The sequence below is a fragment of the Botrytis deweyae genome, assembly GCF_014898535.1.
Source record: "Botrytis deweyae strain B1 chromosome Unknown BDEW_004, whole genome shotgun sequence".
Classification (NCBI taxonomy): Eukaryota; Fungi; Ascomycota; class Leotiomycetes; order Helotiales; family Sclerotiniaceae; genus Botrytis; species Botrytis deweyae.
The window spans coordinates 842,854-863,679 of record NW_024066211.1 but is presented as its reverse complement, the minus strand read 5'-3'; the positions used below and the strand labels follow the sequence as shown (position 1 = coordinate 863,679).

General features: G+C 41.5%; 3 protein-coding genes across 3 annotated transcripts; 1 reads left to right on the top strand and 2 right to left on the bottom strand.

The window, feature by feature from the left end:
- Positions 1 to 2,156: 2,156 nt before the first annotated feature.
- EAE98_002278 (uncharacterized protein) lies at positions 2,157 to 2,798 on the bottom strand (the record flags this gene model as incomplete). The annotated part of the gene is made up of 4 exons (XM_038949898.1): positions 2,157 to 2,219; positions 2,308 to 2,415; positions 2,465 to 2,667; positions 2,771 to 2,798. The coding sequence occupies 4 exons, from the start codon at positions 2,796 to 2,798 to the stop codon at positions 2,157 to 2,159; spliced, it is 402 nt and encodes a 133-aa protein (XP_038813637.1).
- A 10,389-nt stretch (positions 2,799 to 13,187) lies between these two features.
- On the top strand, positions 13,188 to 17,682 carry EAE98_002277 (uncharacterized protein; the record flags this gene model as incomplete). Its single annotated transcript, XM_038949897.1, has 3 exons — positions 13,188 to 13,246; positions 13,332 to 16,736; positions 16,788 to 17,682. 3 exons carry the CDS (start codon positions 13,188 to 13,190, stop codon positions 17,680 to 17,682), a joined length of 4,359 nt encoding a protein of 1,452 aa, XP_038813636.1.
- A 967-nt stretch (positions 17,683 to 18,649) lies between these two features.
- EAE98_002276 (uncharacterized protein) lies at positions 18,650 to 20,307 on the bottom strand (the record flags this gene model as incomplete). The annotated part of the gene is made up of 2 exons (XM_038949896.1): positions 18,650 to 19,914; positions 19,968 to 20,307. The coding sequence occupies 2 exons, from the start codon at positions 20,305 to 20,307 to the stop codon at positions 18,650 to 18,652; spliced, it is 1,605 nt and encodes a 534-aa protein (XP_038813635.1).
- Positions 20,308 to 20,826: the final 519 nt, after the last annotated feature.

Sequence of the window (20,826 nt, the reverse complement as noted above, 5' to 3'; positions counted from 1 at the left end):
TACTCAGATTTCAATATAGATCTGAGAATGTATATGATATTTGATATTTGATATACGTGTATATATATTTGCTGACAAGATAAGATAAAATGAAATGAAATAGATATTCCAATCCAGCGTGGTTTGGTTGGGTTGAAGGAAATGCAGTTTACCACCCACCCAGCCACCTAAGCTAAGTACCTACCTACTTAAAGACACCCGTGTAGTTACTTATCATACGATTAAAACATGTAGAGACCTATATGTAGATACCTACCTAGGCCAACTTTAACATTAGATGAGTCATCTCCTACACAAATTCAAATCTTCATGCGCATCTATGCATCTAATTTGCAGATTCAAGAGGCATAGATATATCCTCGTTCCAAGATTCCGTGATTACCTTCCCCATATCGAAATATATCATATCCCAGTATCAAAAATTCTCTCACGATGAGAAGATAGGTACGCAGAATGCATGAGAATGAGATTCAAATCTCAAATTTAAATTCCAGTTATCTGACTTATGAAGTAAAGTTACGACACTTGACCATAGATATCTGGCTAATCTAGCTAGTCACACGAGGATAGATGAGAAACTCGGGATGACGAGGAAGAAACTCAATCTCCACTCCCCGTTCCCAGATAACCCCTCACAGCCCACCAAGCTCCATCCTAATCCTCGCATCTCGAATCGAACCATATATTCCGCGCCTCAACCCGTGACCATCCACAACACCATAGATATCTATACACCACACTCTACACTCTACACTCCGCACTCCACACACCATCTCTCGCCTGATCCATCAATCGATCTGCTAACTTCCTCGCGCTTCACTTCCCTTCCCACCCATCTCACCCACATACTACCTATCATAAATACCATATCCATCCCATACATACATTACCCAACTATGCCTCCTCCTATTTCTCCACCCCCTTAAAGCCGCCACAAAATCTTCCACATTTAGGTATACCTATATCTCGAGTCTGCAAATTCAAATAGTGAATCAGAACAATGAGACTAGAAACGAAAATATGGAGATACTAGGGCTATCCATACCCCAACGACATTTCGTTAAGACAAACAAGCCAATGACATGACATTACAGGGAGCGAGGGAGAGAAAATCAGAAGAAAATAACAGACGGTTGAGGAATATGAGGCGATAAAGTCGGAGCAACTAAGAGGGAATGTGTAGAGGGAGAATCTGTGTGAGCACAAAAAAGCAGACGAACCTCTCGAATATACAGGAAACGATGATTGTCTGATATCCAAGGTCAGTAGACTCGGTATTTCAGACTTGTTGTAACGTATCAAGGGGGTTGAAGAGCAAAGCTGGAAAGAAGAGGAGACTAGAGTGAGAATGGGTTAAGGGAAAGAAGAGGAAAGTAAAGGACATTTTGTGGTGATTCTGTATCTCTTAGCAATGGGTACCTAGTGCTGGTTACGTTAGTGATGACGAGAAGTCTTCAGCTAGTAAGTGGGAATGAGAACATGCTAGATAGGGACATGTAGAATTCGGAAGACAAAAATATGAAAAGTGATTTGGTGGACAAAAAATAGAAAAGGCACAGAAAAGGCATAGAAAAGGCAGTAACAAGATATGCAGTGCTAGGCGCTATTAGCTAAATGTATACTCCTTCCTATACTCCTATTAATGAAGTAGTTGACGCAGGTCTTCAACTTGAAGTACGGTATCACAATAATCAAAAGCAAAAACAATTGCTAGCATTCAAATCGTTCGGTATAAATCATTTACAATTCCTTTAGATCCATCATTTGTTCATTTAACAAGCTATGCCGTCTTTCCAAAATCTCTCTCATCGCGATTCTTCTTCCAAAAGCAAAGTTAAAGAAAAAGCATTCCCCTATTCCCAAATACGCATCCATAGATACTATCTAGATACAGTCCCCCAAAAGATCCACAAGTCATAACATTGAACATATCATTACCACCTTCGACCTAAAAACTAGAAAACGCCTGAGAAACGCCAGGGCACATTCATATACACTCCAAAGTAACGCTCGCTCAGAACATAGATGTTGGGTATCAACAAGAAGGAGTGATTGTATGTTCAATCCAAAGGGTTGTTATATTATAAAGGCTCTTGAAAGAGACACCTCCATATGTGTTCCTGGAGAGCGATTGATTTTGATAGAGGTGCTTTTGCTTAGGCCTTGACGGCGGGTTTCTTAGAAACCTTTTTGGTGACAGGCTTCTTTGGTGCGGGAGTCTGGGGAAGAATGATATGTTAACTATGTGAGAAAAGAAAAGGAGTTGGTGTGAATATCAAAGTATGTAAAAGTAAAAGTATGACATACCTTCGTCTTGGGTGCTGGCTTCTCAGCAGTAGCCTCCTCGACTTTTTCCTCAACGGTCTCTGCAGCCTTCTCGGCAGCCTCTTCGATTTCCTCTGCAGCAGCTTCAAGCTATAGAAGAATCAATATCTAGTCTTAGATATAGCAATATCTAACTTACCTGGGCCATAACTGTGGGCTTCTTCTTTGGGGCAGCGGATTTCTTAGAGACAGTGGGTTTCTTGATACCACCGGCTGGCTTGGCGCCGTTGGTTGGAGCAACCTTCTTTCCAGTGTTTGCCTTTGTTGCGGCCTTCTTCGATGTGGTCTTCTTTGGCTTAGGAGCTTCGACAGGTGCTTGGACAGCCTTAACTGGGATACTGCCTAATATATCGAGTTAGTGAAGCTCCATTTACGCGATTTTGCGAACGTATATTTCAATAGCTGAAGAATGGGATCTGGGAAATGAATATAGGAAGTAACTCACCACTAGTGGTTCTAGTTACACGAGCCATTGCTTCCTATGAAGATTAGTTAGTAAGAAAGTATGGTGTGGAAGAATCACAAAGACTGGCGCAAGATGAATGGTAGGCGCGTCAACAACGCAATATGCGATGCAAAATGGACATAGATATCGGATAGTTACTTACTTTGTTTGAATGGAAAGGATTTGATGATTTATGGAGAGGTTTTCGTCGCGTTAATCTATAGATCTGATGGATCAAATTTGAAAGATTTACGGATTGTTGTTGTTTTGTGGGAGAGGAAAGGAAGGAAGATGTGCTGGGAGAGGTGTGGTGTTATGGTCTGGGACCGACCACGAAGCCCGCTAAGCGGAAGGAGACCTTCTCAATTCTATCAAGGCCCAAAATGATACTTATATTTTATATTTATATTTATATATATTTGTAATTTATCCTGGGTAAATTTATATATTTGGAATGATGATTCAAATGATTATAATACCATTATTTGTATAGTCTTCTTTCCTTTCTCTTCCCGTCTCTTTTTCCTTCTCCTTCTCATTCTCATTCAGTTCATTTTGATTTTCCCTCAACATGTCCCTCATTTCGAGCCATCACGTGTAACATGATAGGACTTCCCTGAAAAGCCCTGGATCTACCCGCTAGAAGCGAAAAAGATGCAAGATATCAGTTATCTTAGCACCAGGTGGGGCAATAGAGCTTGGAAGAGGAGAAGGGGAAGGGAAGGGGAAGAGGAGAACAGGAACAGGAACAGGAACAGGGCACCAAACGGATCGGAAGATAAACAATTCTCGAAGCTTTTAGTAAAGCTCAAGGGAAGAAGATAAAACAGGGGAATCCTGTCTATCAAAAAAGACGATGCATTTGCACGGTACGTACAACATAAACATCTTTCATGAACTAGGAAATCCTTCACATTCATCAGTTCAAAATACGAGTCGAAGGGTTACATTGCGACCTCTTACAGGAAAGAACAACAAACTCAGGGGCTGTGGAATGTTTCATCATGGTGATGATTTGCAACCTGATAACCCATCACAGAATTAATTCAAGAAATAAATGTTCGAATGAGTATTGGAGATACAGAACAAAACAAAAAGATGAAATTAAGCTGGGGATTCAAATCAAGAGAATATCAAGTGGTATTAATCATTAGAGATGTCTCCCTATTTAAGTTGAGATATAATTTATACGCTTATGAAGCCATCTTTTACAGGTCATTCAAAAAAAAAGAATTGTTTTTGAGCTCACCAGTCTGTTTTGATTTCTACTACTGCTTTCCATGCAAAGTGGCAATCATCCTGCTTCCAGCATTTTCATTATCTGTCTCGAAGTTTATTTTCCAATCTACAGGATATCGTGAAATGGGTGCCAGCTCCAGTCCTTCATTGGGTTTGGTATCTTTAATCCTTGGATTTCCCATCATTTTCCCGAAGCCTCTAGAGAACCCTACATTGTCGTCGAAAGAACTGATGTAGATGAACTGATGTAGATTCGAATCAAGGTGCTAGCTAGTGATGTATGATCCACGGCTCTCAACTATACATAACCTAAGGTTAATAGCGACAGCAACAATACCTAGTGCAGTCAATTCATTATCAAATTTGAGCAAGTGCCTCGCCCTCATCTACAATGCTGTAGCTCCGATACGTTGGAATGCAGTAATGGATAAGTGGAAAGCTGGAAGAATTCTCAGTTCTCGTTACCTTGGGTAATTAGACTTCAATATTGATTAAGTATTTACTGAGATCTGATAATCTAACGAGTATAATTCCAGAAGTTGGGTTTACTGCGATTTTGTTCGTCGTTGGGTGTGGATAGTGAACCTGATGGAATTTACATCTTGTAGCTCATGAACTACGTACCTACTTACGTATTGTATTTAGCTGAGCAACTAAAGTGATACTTCATTCAAGTCATAACAGCAGATATTTTTTTCTTCTGTAGTAGGCCAGATATTTGCTGTATGCTGGTCTAGGGTCAATATGGAAATGGAAATGGAAACAAAGGTGTTCAAGGTGTTCAAAGGTGTACTGAATAAGGAAGAAGGAAACCAGTGAAATGGAATGAAGAAACATGATCATTTGAACCTCTGTTCCAGTGCCATCCTAAAACCATGGAAGATTATAAATAAATATGAGGTGTACTTTAGTCGTTTGTCAAGAGTCAAATTGTAGTTTCAGAATCTTATAATTACTCACATCGACGAATGTGTACACAATTATGGCTACAATTTCCCCCTTTCACCTCTCAACTCTCGACTTTACTCTCTATTCTTATAAAGCACACAAAGCTTGTAATTTGATCTATACAACTCATCATATCTATACTATCACCGTCACCATCCAACAAAGCTGTAAATATCCATACAAGATGGCATGTTTCCAAAGAAGAACAAACTCTTAACTACTATCAAATAATCATTTTTGTGGATTTCCTCTTTGCTTTTACTTTTCCCCCTTACATCTCTCAAATACTTTAATTTGTCATTAGTAACAAGTTTCTGGACATTAAAAAAATCCAACTCTAAACACCTTTACATGTACAACAGTGTTTCTACTATATCAAGTCTAAAGATACTAATATTAGTAGAATAAGCAAACTCAATTCTCCTATATACTTCTTATTTCATCATCATACAGTACACAATCTTTACACTCTCTAATATAAATGAACATCAATGACTGATAGTCTATAGCTCTCATTCATCACAACCTTCTCCATCAGTTCTTTTATATTCCCTTTCTTCCCCATTTTATCTAGCATTCCCTTGCACATCCATCTCAAATCTACTTCACTTCTTTCCAAATTTCCTTCAGAATCATAGGAATACTTCAATGTTTCTTTATACAACTCTATTTCATATATCTCATCAATCTATCCGCCCCTATAGATATCTAATTCTAATTCGTCTTCTAAGCTCTCAATATAATCAGTACATTTTACTTGCCATTCTTGAAGTCAATCTCTTATTATCATCTACTACCATCATAGTCCCTAGGTATGCTAAAACTCAAATTTTTGTTCGTCGTGTGATGTATTAGTTACTAAGATACAAAATTTCAAAACAATACAGTACAGTACAATACATCTCTCTTTCCCATCTCTACATCTCCTTGATCCATCTCCTTCTCATTCCCTTATGATATATACCTAGAATCCTAACATATCATGTACCACCTCCGTATTTTCCTTCATTGCCTCCGAATCGAACTCAAATGGTGAGGGATTGGGAGTTGTTATACGTATCTAGATTGTAAAGTAATTAAACGAAGCTAGTGATATAATCGTATCGATTTGATGGTCAGGAATAAATATCTCGTTGAAGAGAACACTTAAATATTTTAGATCTATAGTACCCAGAAAATCTTATGTAGGAGAAAGAAAAAGAATGCCTCAAGTTATAGAGTAGACAACTTGTAAAATGTACACATCTCGATCTCGATGAGAACTGAGGATATGAGAGAATGATCGAACTAGCTAGGTATGCTATATGACTTTCGAGATTTCGAATGTAAACTTTGAAGTAGGAGAATTGATAGTAAAAGTGAAGGAAATTTATCCCTAGGAGATACATATATTTAGGTATAAATGCAAGGAGATAGAATATAATAGTATAGTATAGTATAATGAAGTATAATAAAGTATAATGAAATATATTAGAAACTTGGGGTATGTAGTCAGGACTCAGGAGGCATACAGAGAAGGAATGACATGCGAGATGATGTGATGAGGAATTATACATGAAAGCAAAACGACAAAACAAAAAACGGAGGATGGATAGGATAGAGCGCAGAAACAGTATCATATATTTTTCGGTGCATATACTTGGAATGACTTGGTGATGTGTATGTGTGTGAAGTTGACTGCGATATGGATGGTGCTTTGCTGTTTCTTTACGTGAATGAGGTATAGATTAGCTGGGCTTTGGATGATGATGATGATGATGATGATGATGATGATGATGATGATGATGATGATGATGATGATGATGATGATGATGATGATGATGATGATGATGATGATGATGATGATGATGATGATGATGATGATGATGATGATGATGATGATGATGATGATGAAGTATGAACTAGCCATCTACAGGAACTTCTCCCTCTCTTTCACCCGCTCACTATTGGTCTTCATTCAGCAGGAGAAAAAAGTCTTCCTCAAGCCCTCTTTCTTTCCCTCTTCCTCTCCCTCTTACCTTTTCAAGTTGAGATTCATTAATGTCAACAACGAATTCTGTATCTCCATTCCTCATCAAATCAATAACCAAAATCAAATACCAAATTCGCTCCTATTCTCATCATTTCTACGAAATCCACAACATCTAGTACAAAATTGCAAATACAAATACATGTCCCATTCATCCATTCATCCACCCTACCAACTAATCTCGCCGCATTCTATCTCACCTATCTCCAACCACGATCCTCACACATTAGAAACAGAAACAGAGAATTTCCAAACATACCTAGAACCACTTAACCAGCAAACTATCATCTACCCATTCCCTCCCAAATTCACGATACGATATTGAGATTTCCCCAACGCGATATTCTCTCCAACACCTTAATATACTCCACACCCCATCAAACCAACCACTCCGCGCCCCAAAAGAGTAATTCCTTCACTTCTTCCCTCTCCCAATACCCCAATACAACTCCCTCTCCCAGAAACGCAAATCTAGATACTTTAAGACAAAGCTTGCAGAACTATCCGCTTCTCAAATAGCTATCCAACCAACCAGCTACTCATTAACTCCCAATAACTCAACACCTCAACAATCCAACCATCCCTCACCTCAAAAATCAGAAACCTCGAATATCAAAAAGCACCAAATGAAACCTTTCCTCAATACACACAGTACAACAAAATGTAAAACGCAAACCACAAAACACAAACAAACATTTCTTCACCCCATCCACTCCTATCCATCCACACAATCTCCCACAATCTCACTGCTAGAATTCCCATTTCAAACCCGTGGATCGCAAAGATGTAAAACTGAAACTAAAGACTAAAATCCAATCACTCACCCCGACTCGAGATCTATCGAGTTTCACCCCATCCTATTCTTTTTCAGGAATCTCATGGCTCAAATATAAATATAAACATAGATACATCATGTATATATATCCACGAATAATAACACACTCTCCCCCTTCTCGCGCGCAGCGTAGCGTGCGCAGCACAATCGAATCTCCCATTTTCCATTTTCCACTTTCAAGTTTCAAGTTTCAAGTTTTATAAGTGAAATCTACAGGAAGGAATATGAAGAGTGGGAGGGGGAGTATAGAGTATTTCCACTTGTTGTTATTGCTGTTGTTCTTGTTGAGCATATCGAACATGAATGATAGAAAAATACATAGATCCATGTATACACAACTAATTTTCCCCAAGACAACACTGCACATCACAATCACACACACATGCATCTACCTCCTCGCCTCCTTGGGGCTGTGAAGACTACTCGTCTGTAAACATACATATATATGTACGTACATGCGCGATTTAAAATCATATTCATAATCATAACATCGCGCATATAAAGCGAGCTGCGGTTTGGTGTACGATGGATATGAGTCGTATTACTGGGATCGGATATGTATATCTGTTTGATACGTATAATACATCACAGTGGATAGGATGAGCCACTCCGTACATGACGATGTTAATTACACGAGTGGGGAGAAGTGATGTGCTGTATGCATCAACTGCTCGTGTTGTGATGAGATATGAATACATACATACATACATGGTAATAGAGACATTCGGAATCAATAGTTCCACATTCCATATTCCATGTGAAATCAACAACCCGGAATCGGGATACGAATCTAATCTGATACTTGTGAGTGTGGCTGAGGAGATTTGTCTCTTGTTTCTGAATTAGAGAGTATGGGTCCCAGTCTCGAGTCTCTTGTCTGGATATAAAAGCGCCAGGCTACGTATTCATCGCGGCTTATACTTACACTTGACTTACACTTGCAATCAAGCAAGCAAGCAAGTCGATACTTCATGATCAGCAGATACTGTATGAACAATGAGAGCCCTAACACCCATCACCCATCCAATGTAGCTAAAATTTCTCGGCGAGAAACTCATTACCATAGCATAGCATCGCATAGAATCGCATAGCATAGCAAACCATCATACGAGACAACACCACGAACGCCCAACAAACCGCCATCCATCTTGCACTCCGCCATCTTCGCCAAGTGCACACCAGCTTAAGCGTATTCATCTTCGCGCTTCCAAGCACAGGTTACCAGCTCAGACATACCTACGTACCGGTACGATGCAAAGCCGATATGAAAATACATCATAACATAGCATAGCATATCCTAACATACCCTAACACCATAACCTCGTCCAGACCAGACCAGTCAAGAAAGAATAACAAGCGGCGGTGGCTTAGCGAACGATTCCTCGCTCGTACCGAGTACATGTGCGTGAAATGGCGGGGTGGAGCTCTAGATTCCATCTCGATTCCTCCATACGACTGATCATGACTGACTATAGTAGGTTATTCATCTCCGAGCGCTGAGAAATTCTTGGAAGATGTTCGGTCTGGAGTCTTGATGGCCTCGAGATGGCTTATCAAGGTATCTTCTATCTATCTGTCTATCTAGCATGCGGTACGAGTATGCTAGCGAGTGATGTGATCCAGATGTTGATCATTGAGTTCCACATCTATCTGCACAGCCTTCTTTATTCTGCTGAAAGAAAAAAAAAATCTCCCTCTGAAAAATAAAATCACAAAAAAATTAAAATCAAATGGTGTGATAGATAGTCAGATAGCCAGCCATCTAATCACTCGGTACAGCAAGAAATGGAAGAACATGACATACCGTCCGTCCCACGCCTATCCAACCAACCAACCGATAAGCTCCGCGTCCACGTCGTACTAAGCGACTGCGCCCCCTTTCCCCCGATCTTCTTGCCACCTTATCACAGCGTAGGAGCCGTTTCCGGCAGGTGCAAGGCATTTTCGATGGAGGGGATGTCCGAAGAAGAAGGAAGGGGATGATTACGATATGATACGTTACAGTAGATATGAGATACTCGAGCCTTTTTTTTCGTTTGCCTTTTATTTGCGTGCAGTATCTATCTGATGTGATCCGGCGGCGGAAGTAAATACTGTGTGTAGATAGATACGAGTAGATAAGCAGAAGAGGTTACAGTATTGGAAAATAACCGAAAGCATGGCATGGCATTCAGTCAATGTGCAAAGCGGAACCGAGAATTGCGTCTTGGGCAATATGGATATCTATATAGATAGCTGTACCAATAACCATACATTCTGCAGAAATTCTCCGCAAGCCTACCTCGGGTAAAGAAAGTAAAAATTTTTGAACGTCGATGATTCTTGTTTCTCTCTCGAGAGACGCGCACATTGGGCGTATTCTCGCAAAAATCTGGTCCTCGCTTCCAAGCTTAGCCAAGAGGGGCATTGCTCTGGGCAAAAGGAAGATTGGGGAATGGCTAAGCGAATCAAATGCATCAAGGCGAGGGATAATGAAAGAGGCGGCGCCTGATGAAGCGGGTGGTGTAGAGATGTAATTTTGTTGATTAGGCAATCAATGTGAATATCTGGGTAATTAGTGGAAGGTGGGATGCGGATGGGAGGGCACGTTGGGAAATTTCTGTGATTCTGGAATTTGGGCGGGCGGGTGTATTAACCATGAGGAAGGTGGAAATGGATATAGGATTCCAATCCATCCAATCCAATTCATCCAATCCAATCCATTCAATCCAATTCAATACAGTCCAATTCAATCCAGTGGTGAATAATGAATTACTGAATGTATCATCAGCCTTCTCTTAACGGTGTGGTAACCCTTGTCTATGGCATTTCCAACCCCCAACATGAGGTTTGAGAATTCATCAAACAATGTTTATCGCCAATTACGACACATTTACTCTTTTAGTCTGAGGCAATATATTATGGTTTTAGGAAAATTTGACAGGTATAGCTGCGATCTATATAGATTGCATGCCAAGGTTCATGCTTGATGTGATTTATTCTGGAAGATTTTGATGTGGAGAAGAATTTGTTTGAAAAAACTCTCTTTCCTCTGCCGTGTTTGGAATGACCCGTAGAGCGATTTATTTTATATCTTCGTTTCGAATGAGTGAGATGGGGCAATTCGTGCTACGACAGACAATTTGTATTACAACACATGTTATAGATGGAATATTAAGGCGACATAAACTTGCATGTGCGGATGGGGGATGGATGGATGGCTCACATATTGGTTGCTTGGTACTACCGTGATCACCCCTTTCCCCGTACTGTTGTTGAATGGTTGAAATCCATCAAAATGCCTCAAGTTGTTGATTGATGATTGATGATTGACGATTGATAATTGATTGGTGAAATGGTATGCCAAGCAAGCGTTCATTGATCAACATGGGGAATTTCATTGATCTCTTGATTGGAGACAACAAATATCCCAAGTTGTTGTTACACTTCCAAGCGATTTAATCATCAGATTCGATGTCTTCTCGCTCTCTCGCTCTCCTCCACCCAGACCATCTATCGTACCATCAATATTAATGGAGTTGGCTTAATTAGCTTGGACTTTCCTTTCTGGCACAAAGTCTTGGAATTTCATCATAACTCATAGTCTTTGATGGCGACAACGATGATGATAATGAAGATAATGAAGATAATGATGACACTGATAAGATAGAAACGAGAGACATCAATACCAACCACTGACATTTGGAGCGAAGGCAATCAAGGGATTATTCAGTAAGAGCCCCGATGTGGAGTATTCCAGGTTATGGAGCATAATGGAGGTAATCAACGGATATGAAAGTCTCCTTCTAGCTTTCAATTTCAGAGTGGAGAAGGTACCTGAGTAGAGCTAGTCCTCATCAAGTAATCGCAAAATTCCCGTCGGATGTCTAGAACATCGGAATTAAAAGCTTGTTTGTGATTATATTACTCGGATAGGATAAGATCCATGCCACGCTAATTCAAATCAAGTAAGATGCAACGAATGGGCCATAGGATGGCAACAAACGGGCGGGTCTTCCAAATTGGTGTCCGTTTGTTTTGTTTCCAATGTCGAGTGCCGTGGATTTTGGGATGTGTGTGGCATGTACGGAAACAGATCAATCATGATTCATCAATCAAACAAAATATACGGAAATGCATTTTATATGGAATATCCGACATTGAACTGTGTTGCTGATCGTGATGCTGATGCTGATGATGACCTTGGGTGGGATAAAACATGTCGAGAGATTGCCGTGCTCACGTGTTATAAATCATAATCTCTCCCACCCTCTCTCTCTCCTATCTCTCTCTCCACAGGTGAAAGGTATATCATCACGCAAATGATGATGATGATCTTGTTGTTGTTGTTGTTGAAATCCAATCAATTTTCCTTATCGCTTTCTTTCTTTTCCTCTCCTGTACTCCAGTCTCCAGTCTCCAGTCTTCACTCTCTACCGCCCTTTTTGTTTCGTTGGTAGTAGTTCTCGAAAGGATCCGTCGTGTATCAATCATCCATTCGCTCATTTGTTCAATTTGCTCCATTGACGCTCTGTTGCAAAATAAAGTTTTCTTGCACTGCCTCAATGAGAGGGCTTGGCACTAACCCTGTCTGTCCAAACCACACACAATATCTCCTCTCTCTCTCTCGCTGAACTACTTTTCTACCTATCTATGCCTACCTATCCTATCCTATCGTAGGTTACTACGGTCTTACGATTCTACACCGTGCTCTCAGTACTCCTTGAATATTCCTTTGCCTGGAGAATAATAAGAAAGATTCAAAAGAAAACAAAAGAAAAGTACTCGGTTCCTTCAATATCAACTTCAACAAGCTACAGGAGAGCTTGTTCTGGTTGTCGCAAACAATATTTACCCGCGAATGGATTAAAGACTCTTTGAAACTTTCAATCATCAAATTGCGCCTACCTCCCAAGGAAATTCCAAGCCATTGACCGCCAAACACTTTTGGTGAAGTCGCAAGTCAAAGTGTTGTGGCCTGTTTGATGTACAAGTCCTCTAGGTGAGCTATCATACTCCTCTGCTGTTGTTCATATCCACAATTGCACAAGGCTTCAATAACCCCTTCCCCTTCCCCTTCCTTCTCTTCATCGTGATTCCTCTTGGATATTCTTCTTGGACAATATTCTTCGACCAACTTTCTGCAATGATTATTGGAATCTGGCATGTGAATCAAATTTAAAGTTTCAATTTCACATAGCTTGGAAGACCTTGGCTTATATATCCTTTGACTCTCCAGATTTTGGCTTCCATCATCCATAACACAGCCTCTCTTCGATGCCTACGAGTCATAAGAAACTTCATTCCATCAAATAACCGCCAAGGCTTGCGCCTCGGGCTGTGTATTGACAAAACAACGAAAGAGCTCTATACCAAATCAATTTAGTATGTCGGACTCAGGTGGAACTTCTCCAGCTCCAAGCCCGGGGGCAAAGAGGCAAAGAGCGTAAGTCTTAGATCCCTCCCTCCCTTACTTCCTATACATACCAACAATTCCATGCCCAAAATGGCTAATGTTTCACCGAGTAAAGACCTACGATAACAATCGATACTTCTGCTGTTCGTAACATGAGTCCGCCTCAAGCTATGGATAACGACGCAGTTGCTTTGAGGGCTCTACCCAACTCCCCTTCAACTTTACAAGGCGATATTAGTCCTGCGACATATGATGGAACAGGATCACAACCTCGAGCTCCTCATCATTCTAGTCAAGGAAGTCATTCGTCGATTCCACAATTAAGAGCAACAAACTCCTTCGACAGCCGAGATAGCAGGCCGACATCACCACATAATGTTTCATCGCCGACGTCGAGAGGCACTCCGGGATTCCTGGCGGTTCCTGGTCTTCGATCACGACAAAACTCGATTGAATCTGACGATGGAAACCATTCAAATACAAATTACAGTGGAGACACTTACGCTGGAGGTTCAAACGCAGGACAGATGGATAAACACAGAGAGTTGGATGGAAATAATGATATAATGAATGACCCGGATGCTTTGAAGCCGGATCTAGGAACTGAAGAGGACTTCGAAGTTGAAAACAACAGTTTTGGATTCTCTCAAGGACAACTTAATAAATTGGTCAATGGTAAAAGTTTGGCGGCTTTCTACGCCCTCGGAGGTCTTGCAGGATTAGAAAAGGGATTACGGACGGATCGAAGAAGTGGTTTGAGTGTGGACGAGCAGTCATTAGATGGAACGATATCTTTCGAGGAAGCAAGAGCTGCCGCATCTCGAGATTCACCAGATCTCAGCGAACAATCGAAGTCTTCGAAGAATCCAATAGCTACCAAAGTGTCTTCGTTGCCATCAACAGGGTCTGGACATGGTCAATCGAATACTCAAGCACAGGGTGCTTATTCTGATCGAAAACGCGTCTTCAAGGATAATCGATTACCCGAGAAGAAAGGCAAAAGTATTTTCGAATTGATGTGGATTACGTATAATGACAAGGTTCTGATCCTGCTGTCGATAGCAGCCGCGATATCATTGGGTGTTGGACTATATCAGACATTTGGAACGAAACACGACTCAGAACATCCTCCTATCGAATGGGTCGAAGGTGTTGCTATCATAGTAGCCATTCTGGTTGTGGTTATTGTGGGATCTCTTAACGATTATCAAAAGGAACGCCAATTCGTCAAACTTAATAAGAAAAAGGAAGATCGCGATGTGAACGTGATTCGGTCTGGAAAAACTGTGGAAATCTCGGTATTCGATGTTTTGGTTGGTGATGTTATGCATCTAGAACCAGGAGATATGATTCCCGTGGATGGTATCTTCATCGAAGGACACAATGTTGTATGCAATGAATCTCAGACAACTGGAGAATCCGATTTGATCCGAAAGCGACCAGCTGATGATGTCTACAATGCAATTCAAAATCACGACAGCTTGAGGAAATTGGATCCTTTCATTCTTTCAGGAGCACAGGTCAGTGAGGGAGTTGGAACATTTATGGTCACAGCTACAGGGGTGAACTCCATGTATGGAAAGACATTGGTTGCACTCCGAGAAGATCCTGAGTCTACACCTCTCCAAACAAAACTGAACACACTCGCCGAATACATTGCAAAACTTGGTGGTGCTGCTGGTTTACTTCTCTTCATCGTCCTGTTTATCGAATTTCTGGTCCGTCTCCCTAAGAACCACAATACCCCAACCGAAAAGGGTCAAGAATTTCTCAACATTTTCATCGTCACAGTTACCATCATCGTGGTCGCCGTCCCTGAAGGTTTACCGCTTGCCGTCACATTAGCCTTAGCTTTTGCTACAACTCGCATGTTGAAGGACAATAATTTGGTTAGACATCTCAAAGCATGTGAGGTTATGGGAAATGCTACTACTATTTGCTCGGACAAGACTGGTACTTTGACTCAGAACAAGATGTTAGTCGTTGCAGGAACCTTGGGAACCAGCTCTCGATTTGGTGGTACAATTGAATCGCTTGATAAAGATCAAGTGGACAAAGGCAAGCAACCACAGCGAGAAGCAGATAATATGTCTCCTGGAGAAGTGGTATCCACTTTGGATCCAAGTGTCAAGGAATTAATCAAGCACTCGGTTGTTCTAAACTCTACAGCTTTCGAGGGCGAGGTTGAAGGTCAAAGCAGCTTCATCGGTTCCAAAACAGAGACTGCGCTCTTGCTTTTCGTGCGGGAACACATCGGACTCAGCTCACTCGACCAAGAGCGCTCTAATGCCACCATCACACAATTGATTCCTTTCGATTCAGGCCGAAAATGTATGGGAGTTGTCGTACAACTTGACAATGGCAAATATAGGCTCTACGTTAAGGGTGCTTCTGAGATTCTTCTCGAAAAGTGCTCGGACATCATTCGCGACCCAACTAAGGACACTAGCAGCGTTCACATGACCGATGATAACCGTCAAACTTTGACTTCGCTCATTGACAATTATGCTTCCCGATCGCTTCGTACAATCGCCCTCGTATACAAAGATTTCGACAGATGGCCTGCCAAGGGCGCTCGAATCATCGAAGGAGAGAAAAATCAAGTTGTTTTCGATGATATTTTCAAGCATATGGTTCTCTTGGGTATTGTAGGAATTCAAGATCCCCTTCGTGATGGTGTTCCCGAGGCTGTTCGTATTTGTCAAAACGCCGGTGTGGTTGTTCGCATGGTTACTGGAGATAACATGGTCACTGCTAAAGCTATTGCCGAAGAGTGTGGTATCTACACTCCGGGTGGTATCATCATGGAAGGTCCAACTTTCCGAAATTTGAGCCAGGCCAAGAAGGAGCAGATGATTCCACGCTTACAAGTCCTTGCACGATCCAGTCCAAAAGACAAAGAGGATTTGGTTAAGGCTCTCAAGAAACTTGGCGAAACTGTTGCAGTTACTGGTGATGGTACTAATGATGCGCCTGCCTTGAAGAAGGCTGACGTTGGTTTCTCTATGGGTATCGCTGGTACTGAGGTCGCAAAGGAAGCTTCTGCTATTATTCTTATGGACGATAACTTCAACTCGATTGTCAAGGCTATGATGTGGGGACGTGCTGTTAACGACGCCGTAAAGAAATTCTTGCAATTTCAAGTTACTGTCAACATTACTGCCGTTCTCTTAACTTTCATTTCAGCTGTTGCCAGTTCGGACGAAACTTCTGTTCTTACTGCTGTGCAATTGTTGTGGGTCAACCTTATTATGGATACCATGGCAGCTCTTGCATTGGCTACCGACCCACCAACTGCGAGCATTCTTGACCGAAAACCAGATCCCAAATCTGCACCTCTTATCACCATGACGATGTGGAAAATGATTATTGGTGAATCTATTTATCAACTTACCATCACCTTACTTTTATTCTTCGGCGCTGAAAGCATTCTTTCATATCAATCCGATCGTGAAATTGCACAGATTCCAACTCTTGTCTTCAACACATTTGTGTGGATGCAAATCTTTAATCAATGGAAGTAAGTATTTTGAAACCCCAAAACTTTGAATTCTATACTGACTCAATTTAGTAACCGTCGTCTTGATAACAAGTTCAACATCTTTGAAGGAGTCTCTCGCAACTGGTTTTTCATGGGAATCAATGTCGTCATGGTCGGTGGTCAAGTTATGATCATCTATGTTGGTGGCAAAGCTTTCAATGTGGTTCATCTTAATGGAGCTCAATGGGCATACTCTATCATTCTCGGTTTCCTGTCTATCCCAGTTGGAGCTTGTATTCGTCTGATCCCTGATGAGTTGCTCATCTCGCTGGTTCCAAGCTATTTGAAGAACCGAAAGAAGAACCCAGAAGTTACCATCTCTGATGAGGAAGAGCAGTTCAGATTCCCTAAACCATTGGCAGATGTCAAAGAAGAATTGACTTTCCTCAAGAAATTCAAGGGTGGCCGATTGAACAACTTGAAATTCGCTATGCAACAAACTCGCGATCAATTGTTGCCACGTTCTAGGAGTGGTTCTCGATCAAGAGAAAATTCTATAGCACCAGGAACACCTTCAGATGATCCCAACCGAGAGGACGCTTTTGGCAAGAATGGTTTCTCAACTCCCGAAACTCGCAAACGTGGACGAAGCACCAGATCTCGATCGAATTCAGCATTAGGTGCCACAACTGTCATGGCTGGTATCATCGCTGGTAGTGTTGCTGGATGGTCTCCGATTGAGAGAAACTACGGCGAGAGCGACGCGATGGGATTCACACGTTCTAAAGCAAGATCAGAAATCGAAGCTTCTGATGAAATTCAAATTCACCCAGACACCAAACCGGATGATCCAATCATCACTGAAAATCCAACTCATCTCGATGCTCCGCCATCGCAAATCCCGGAAATCTCTCCAGTCCCTGCGGCTGACATTCCGACGTTGAAGATTCCTACTCCAACAAAGAAATCTTCAAACAATGAATAACACCAATTTTTATTCATCACATTTGTTTGAACACACACTACAGAACCCAAACTCTATGTAGATATGTACTTTTACATTAGCGCTTGAGACATCGTTTTTGGTTTTCGTTCTTTCATTACGAAAGTCATGGTGCTACTCAACATTAGCACTCGGCGTAAAGGGTGGAAAGAAATATACAACTATGGCGTTTCTCCTTCGATTCTTTTATTTTATTTTAGCTTCAACGACGGTCTTTTTAATACACATACCACATTTAAAGTTTTGCTGGGGGTGGAGGAGAGAATGGGTGTAGATATCTGAGGTGGAGGGATGGATGAATCAGTGAGCGGAGGAGGAAAAGAGCAACAGAAAAAATTAAGATACCAGCTTAGTGTGTTTTGGGCGAATTAGATATGAATATGAATGAGATATTGATAGCGAATGAGCACTCGCGAGGGATGTTTTTTATGGATAGATGGGCTGTGATGAATCAAGAATGGATTTTTAGTTTATACCTGCCTTGAAGTTGGCACATTAGGGAAAATTACAGATGAATGTGAAAGAAGATTCATAAAATTGATGAGTACAGTTGTGTGTGCACCGTGTCATTGATTAAATGCATGATTGTCGTCGTTATTCTTGTTGAATAATTGATTCAAATATTGATATGCTTACTACCCATACCACCCTGTATCTCCATGAGCAATCCTTAAGGAAACCCCAATCATCCAGAACCCCTTGCTAACATATGTATTACGAGATTAATATGAAATTCTGACGATACGCATTCTTACAGATGAAGTATGTGATAGGCCGACTCCTAAGAAATTCTATGTATATGCGCCTGCCCTGTACAAATTTTCTATCTGTAAGGGTTTTGTCCATGGACATCCAAATTGGCAAATTAAATAATGTGAAGAAAGCTACTCCCTAGACGCCATGTCATTATGTGGTTTCGTGTCCGGAGACGAGACTCCGGAGATCAAGTCTAAGACGACTTAGCTAATGATGCCGGTGTCTGTGTCGGTGGTTGTTCGGGGCGGGTTTGTTTGAATTCATGACGATGGGGATAATCGGGGTGCGTCTCAATTTCAATTTCTTGATCCTTGGGAATCATCGGGTGGTCGAGCTCCCAATCGAGTTCCTTGCACAATTTCGAGACGACGACGTCGCACAAACCGACAAGGTCGATGTCGAAAGCGAGGTGACCAATGGGATCCCGATTGATTTGAATTTGTGGGACGTGGCTAGGAAGATATGGAACTACCTCGCTGACTGGTGCGACTTTCAAGGATGTACCGATTGTGATGACGAGATCGACTTGATCTCTATCATGTTTGCTGAGTCTATCCGTGAAGGCATCAGGAAGATTTTCGCCGAAGAAAGTGATGTCCGGTTTCATGATGCCAGGTTCGGGAATATCATCGCTTTCGTTGTCGTCACTATATTGTCCGTTTTTCATTTTCTTGCCACCCACCGAATTTTTCTTACGCTTGCGAGGGATAGTTGATTGATAAACAGGATGGCAATTTGCCCTTTTGCATCGTGGGATTACCCCAGCTTTGATCTCTTCGAAAATTTTCTCGCCCTCTACCCGGTGTCCGCAAACTTGACACGTGGCGGTTGCGAACGATCCATGGCAGTGAATGATTTTTTCTGGATCTATTCCCGCAAGGCCTTCGATGTTGTCAATATTTTGTGTGTAGTTGGTGAGCAATTTGCCTTTCCTCTGCAAGAGTTCAATAAATTGATGGGTTGGGGAGTATCGAACAATTTCTGGCAGAATGGCCTTTGCAACACTAAAAAAAATTGACGGGTCTTCTTTGAACTTATTAATGTTGAAAATCTCCTGAGGATCGTTGAGATTCAAGTGTCCAAACTGTGCATACAGTCCATTTGCAGATCTGAAATCGGGTATACCAAGAGAAGTGGAAATACCAGCGCCGGTGAGGACAATGATTTTCTTGGCATTTCTAATGAGGTCTATAGCATCGTCGACAGTGTTATACGTCGGAATTTTTATACGTTTCTGCAATTCACGGCGTATAGCGAAACTTAGAAACTGATAGTAGTCTTCATCGGGTAGACCTTCAAGGTGCATCGGTGGGAGGACACCAAACGCAGTCAAGAGCTTTTTAGCGGTAATAGCGTCCGCTTCCACAGTAACTGCACAGAATTCTCGGGGCCCGAGTTTTCGAAGCAAGTTACGATAATGCTGACTTTCCTTGCGAGTGCATCGCTCAGGATCAGAATCTGATATCTATTTTTAGCATATTTGACGATCAGAAGATAGGGGGTGAACTTACGATCATCAAGTATATTATCATCAGTTAAAGCTTCAATAGCATCTTCTATAAAGCTACTATCAATAGAATCATCGTCATCTTCACCACCATCATCATCGTCATCATCTTCTTCTTCGAATTCGTCTCCTACACTATTTCCATTGGCATCCAAAGCCGCTTCGAGATCCTCCGACGCTGCATTTTGGTGGTGTTGCGGTATGCCACGTGAAATACCTCGAACAACACCGTGGAGCGGTGCATCATCAATTTCCGAATTTTCCTCATCAGACACCAAATCGATAACTTTTGAAGAGGACATCTTGAGGGTAGAGCCTACACCGTTTAATGTAGCGGAACTCATCTTGGATGAACCAATCTTGAAGTCTGATATAAAAGGTTGGGATATCGAGAAATGGATGATGTGGAGAGTGGAGATATTTCCCAGGAGGTGTGCGTTTGCTTAGCTTGGGACAGGGCTCGTTAGGTTAGCGTAGTTAGTGTATTCAGCACGTGCATAATACAGTAATCAGGAAAGCACCCTTGTGAAGTTATTAGTCATCAATGCTCGAACCACCGGTGAACTGCACTGCTTGACTTGAGTGACCGCGGTGGGTCTTATTAGTCAGCGATGTTGGAATTGAGAACAATTGAGAATTGAGCGATAACGGTTGGTTTGAAATTCAAGTGGCGAATGATTGGTTGGTATGATTCGATAAGAGGTTCATGAACAGGCGGGCTACTTGCGAAAAAAGAAAACAGGACCTGAATTCGTACCTACCTGGTAGGCAGATTGTTTTTGATTGCCCAATGTGGATATTCCTCTTATTACGATAGAGTTATCCGATAATGAAGCTTTTAACTTTCCTTCATACCGCCCAAA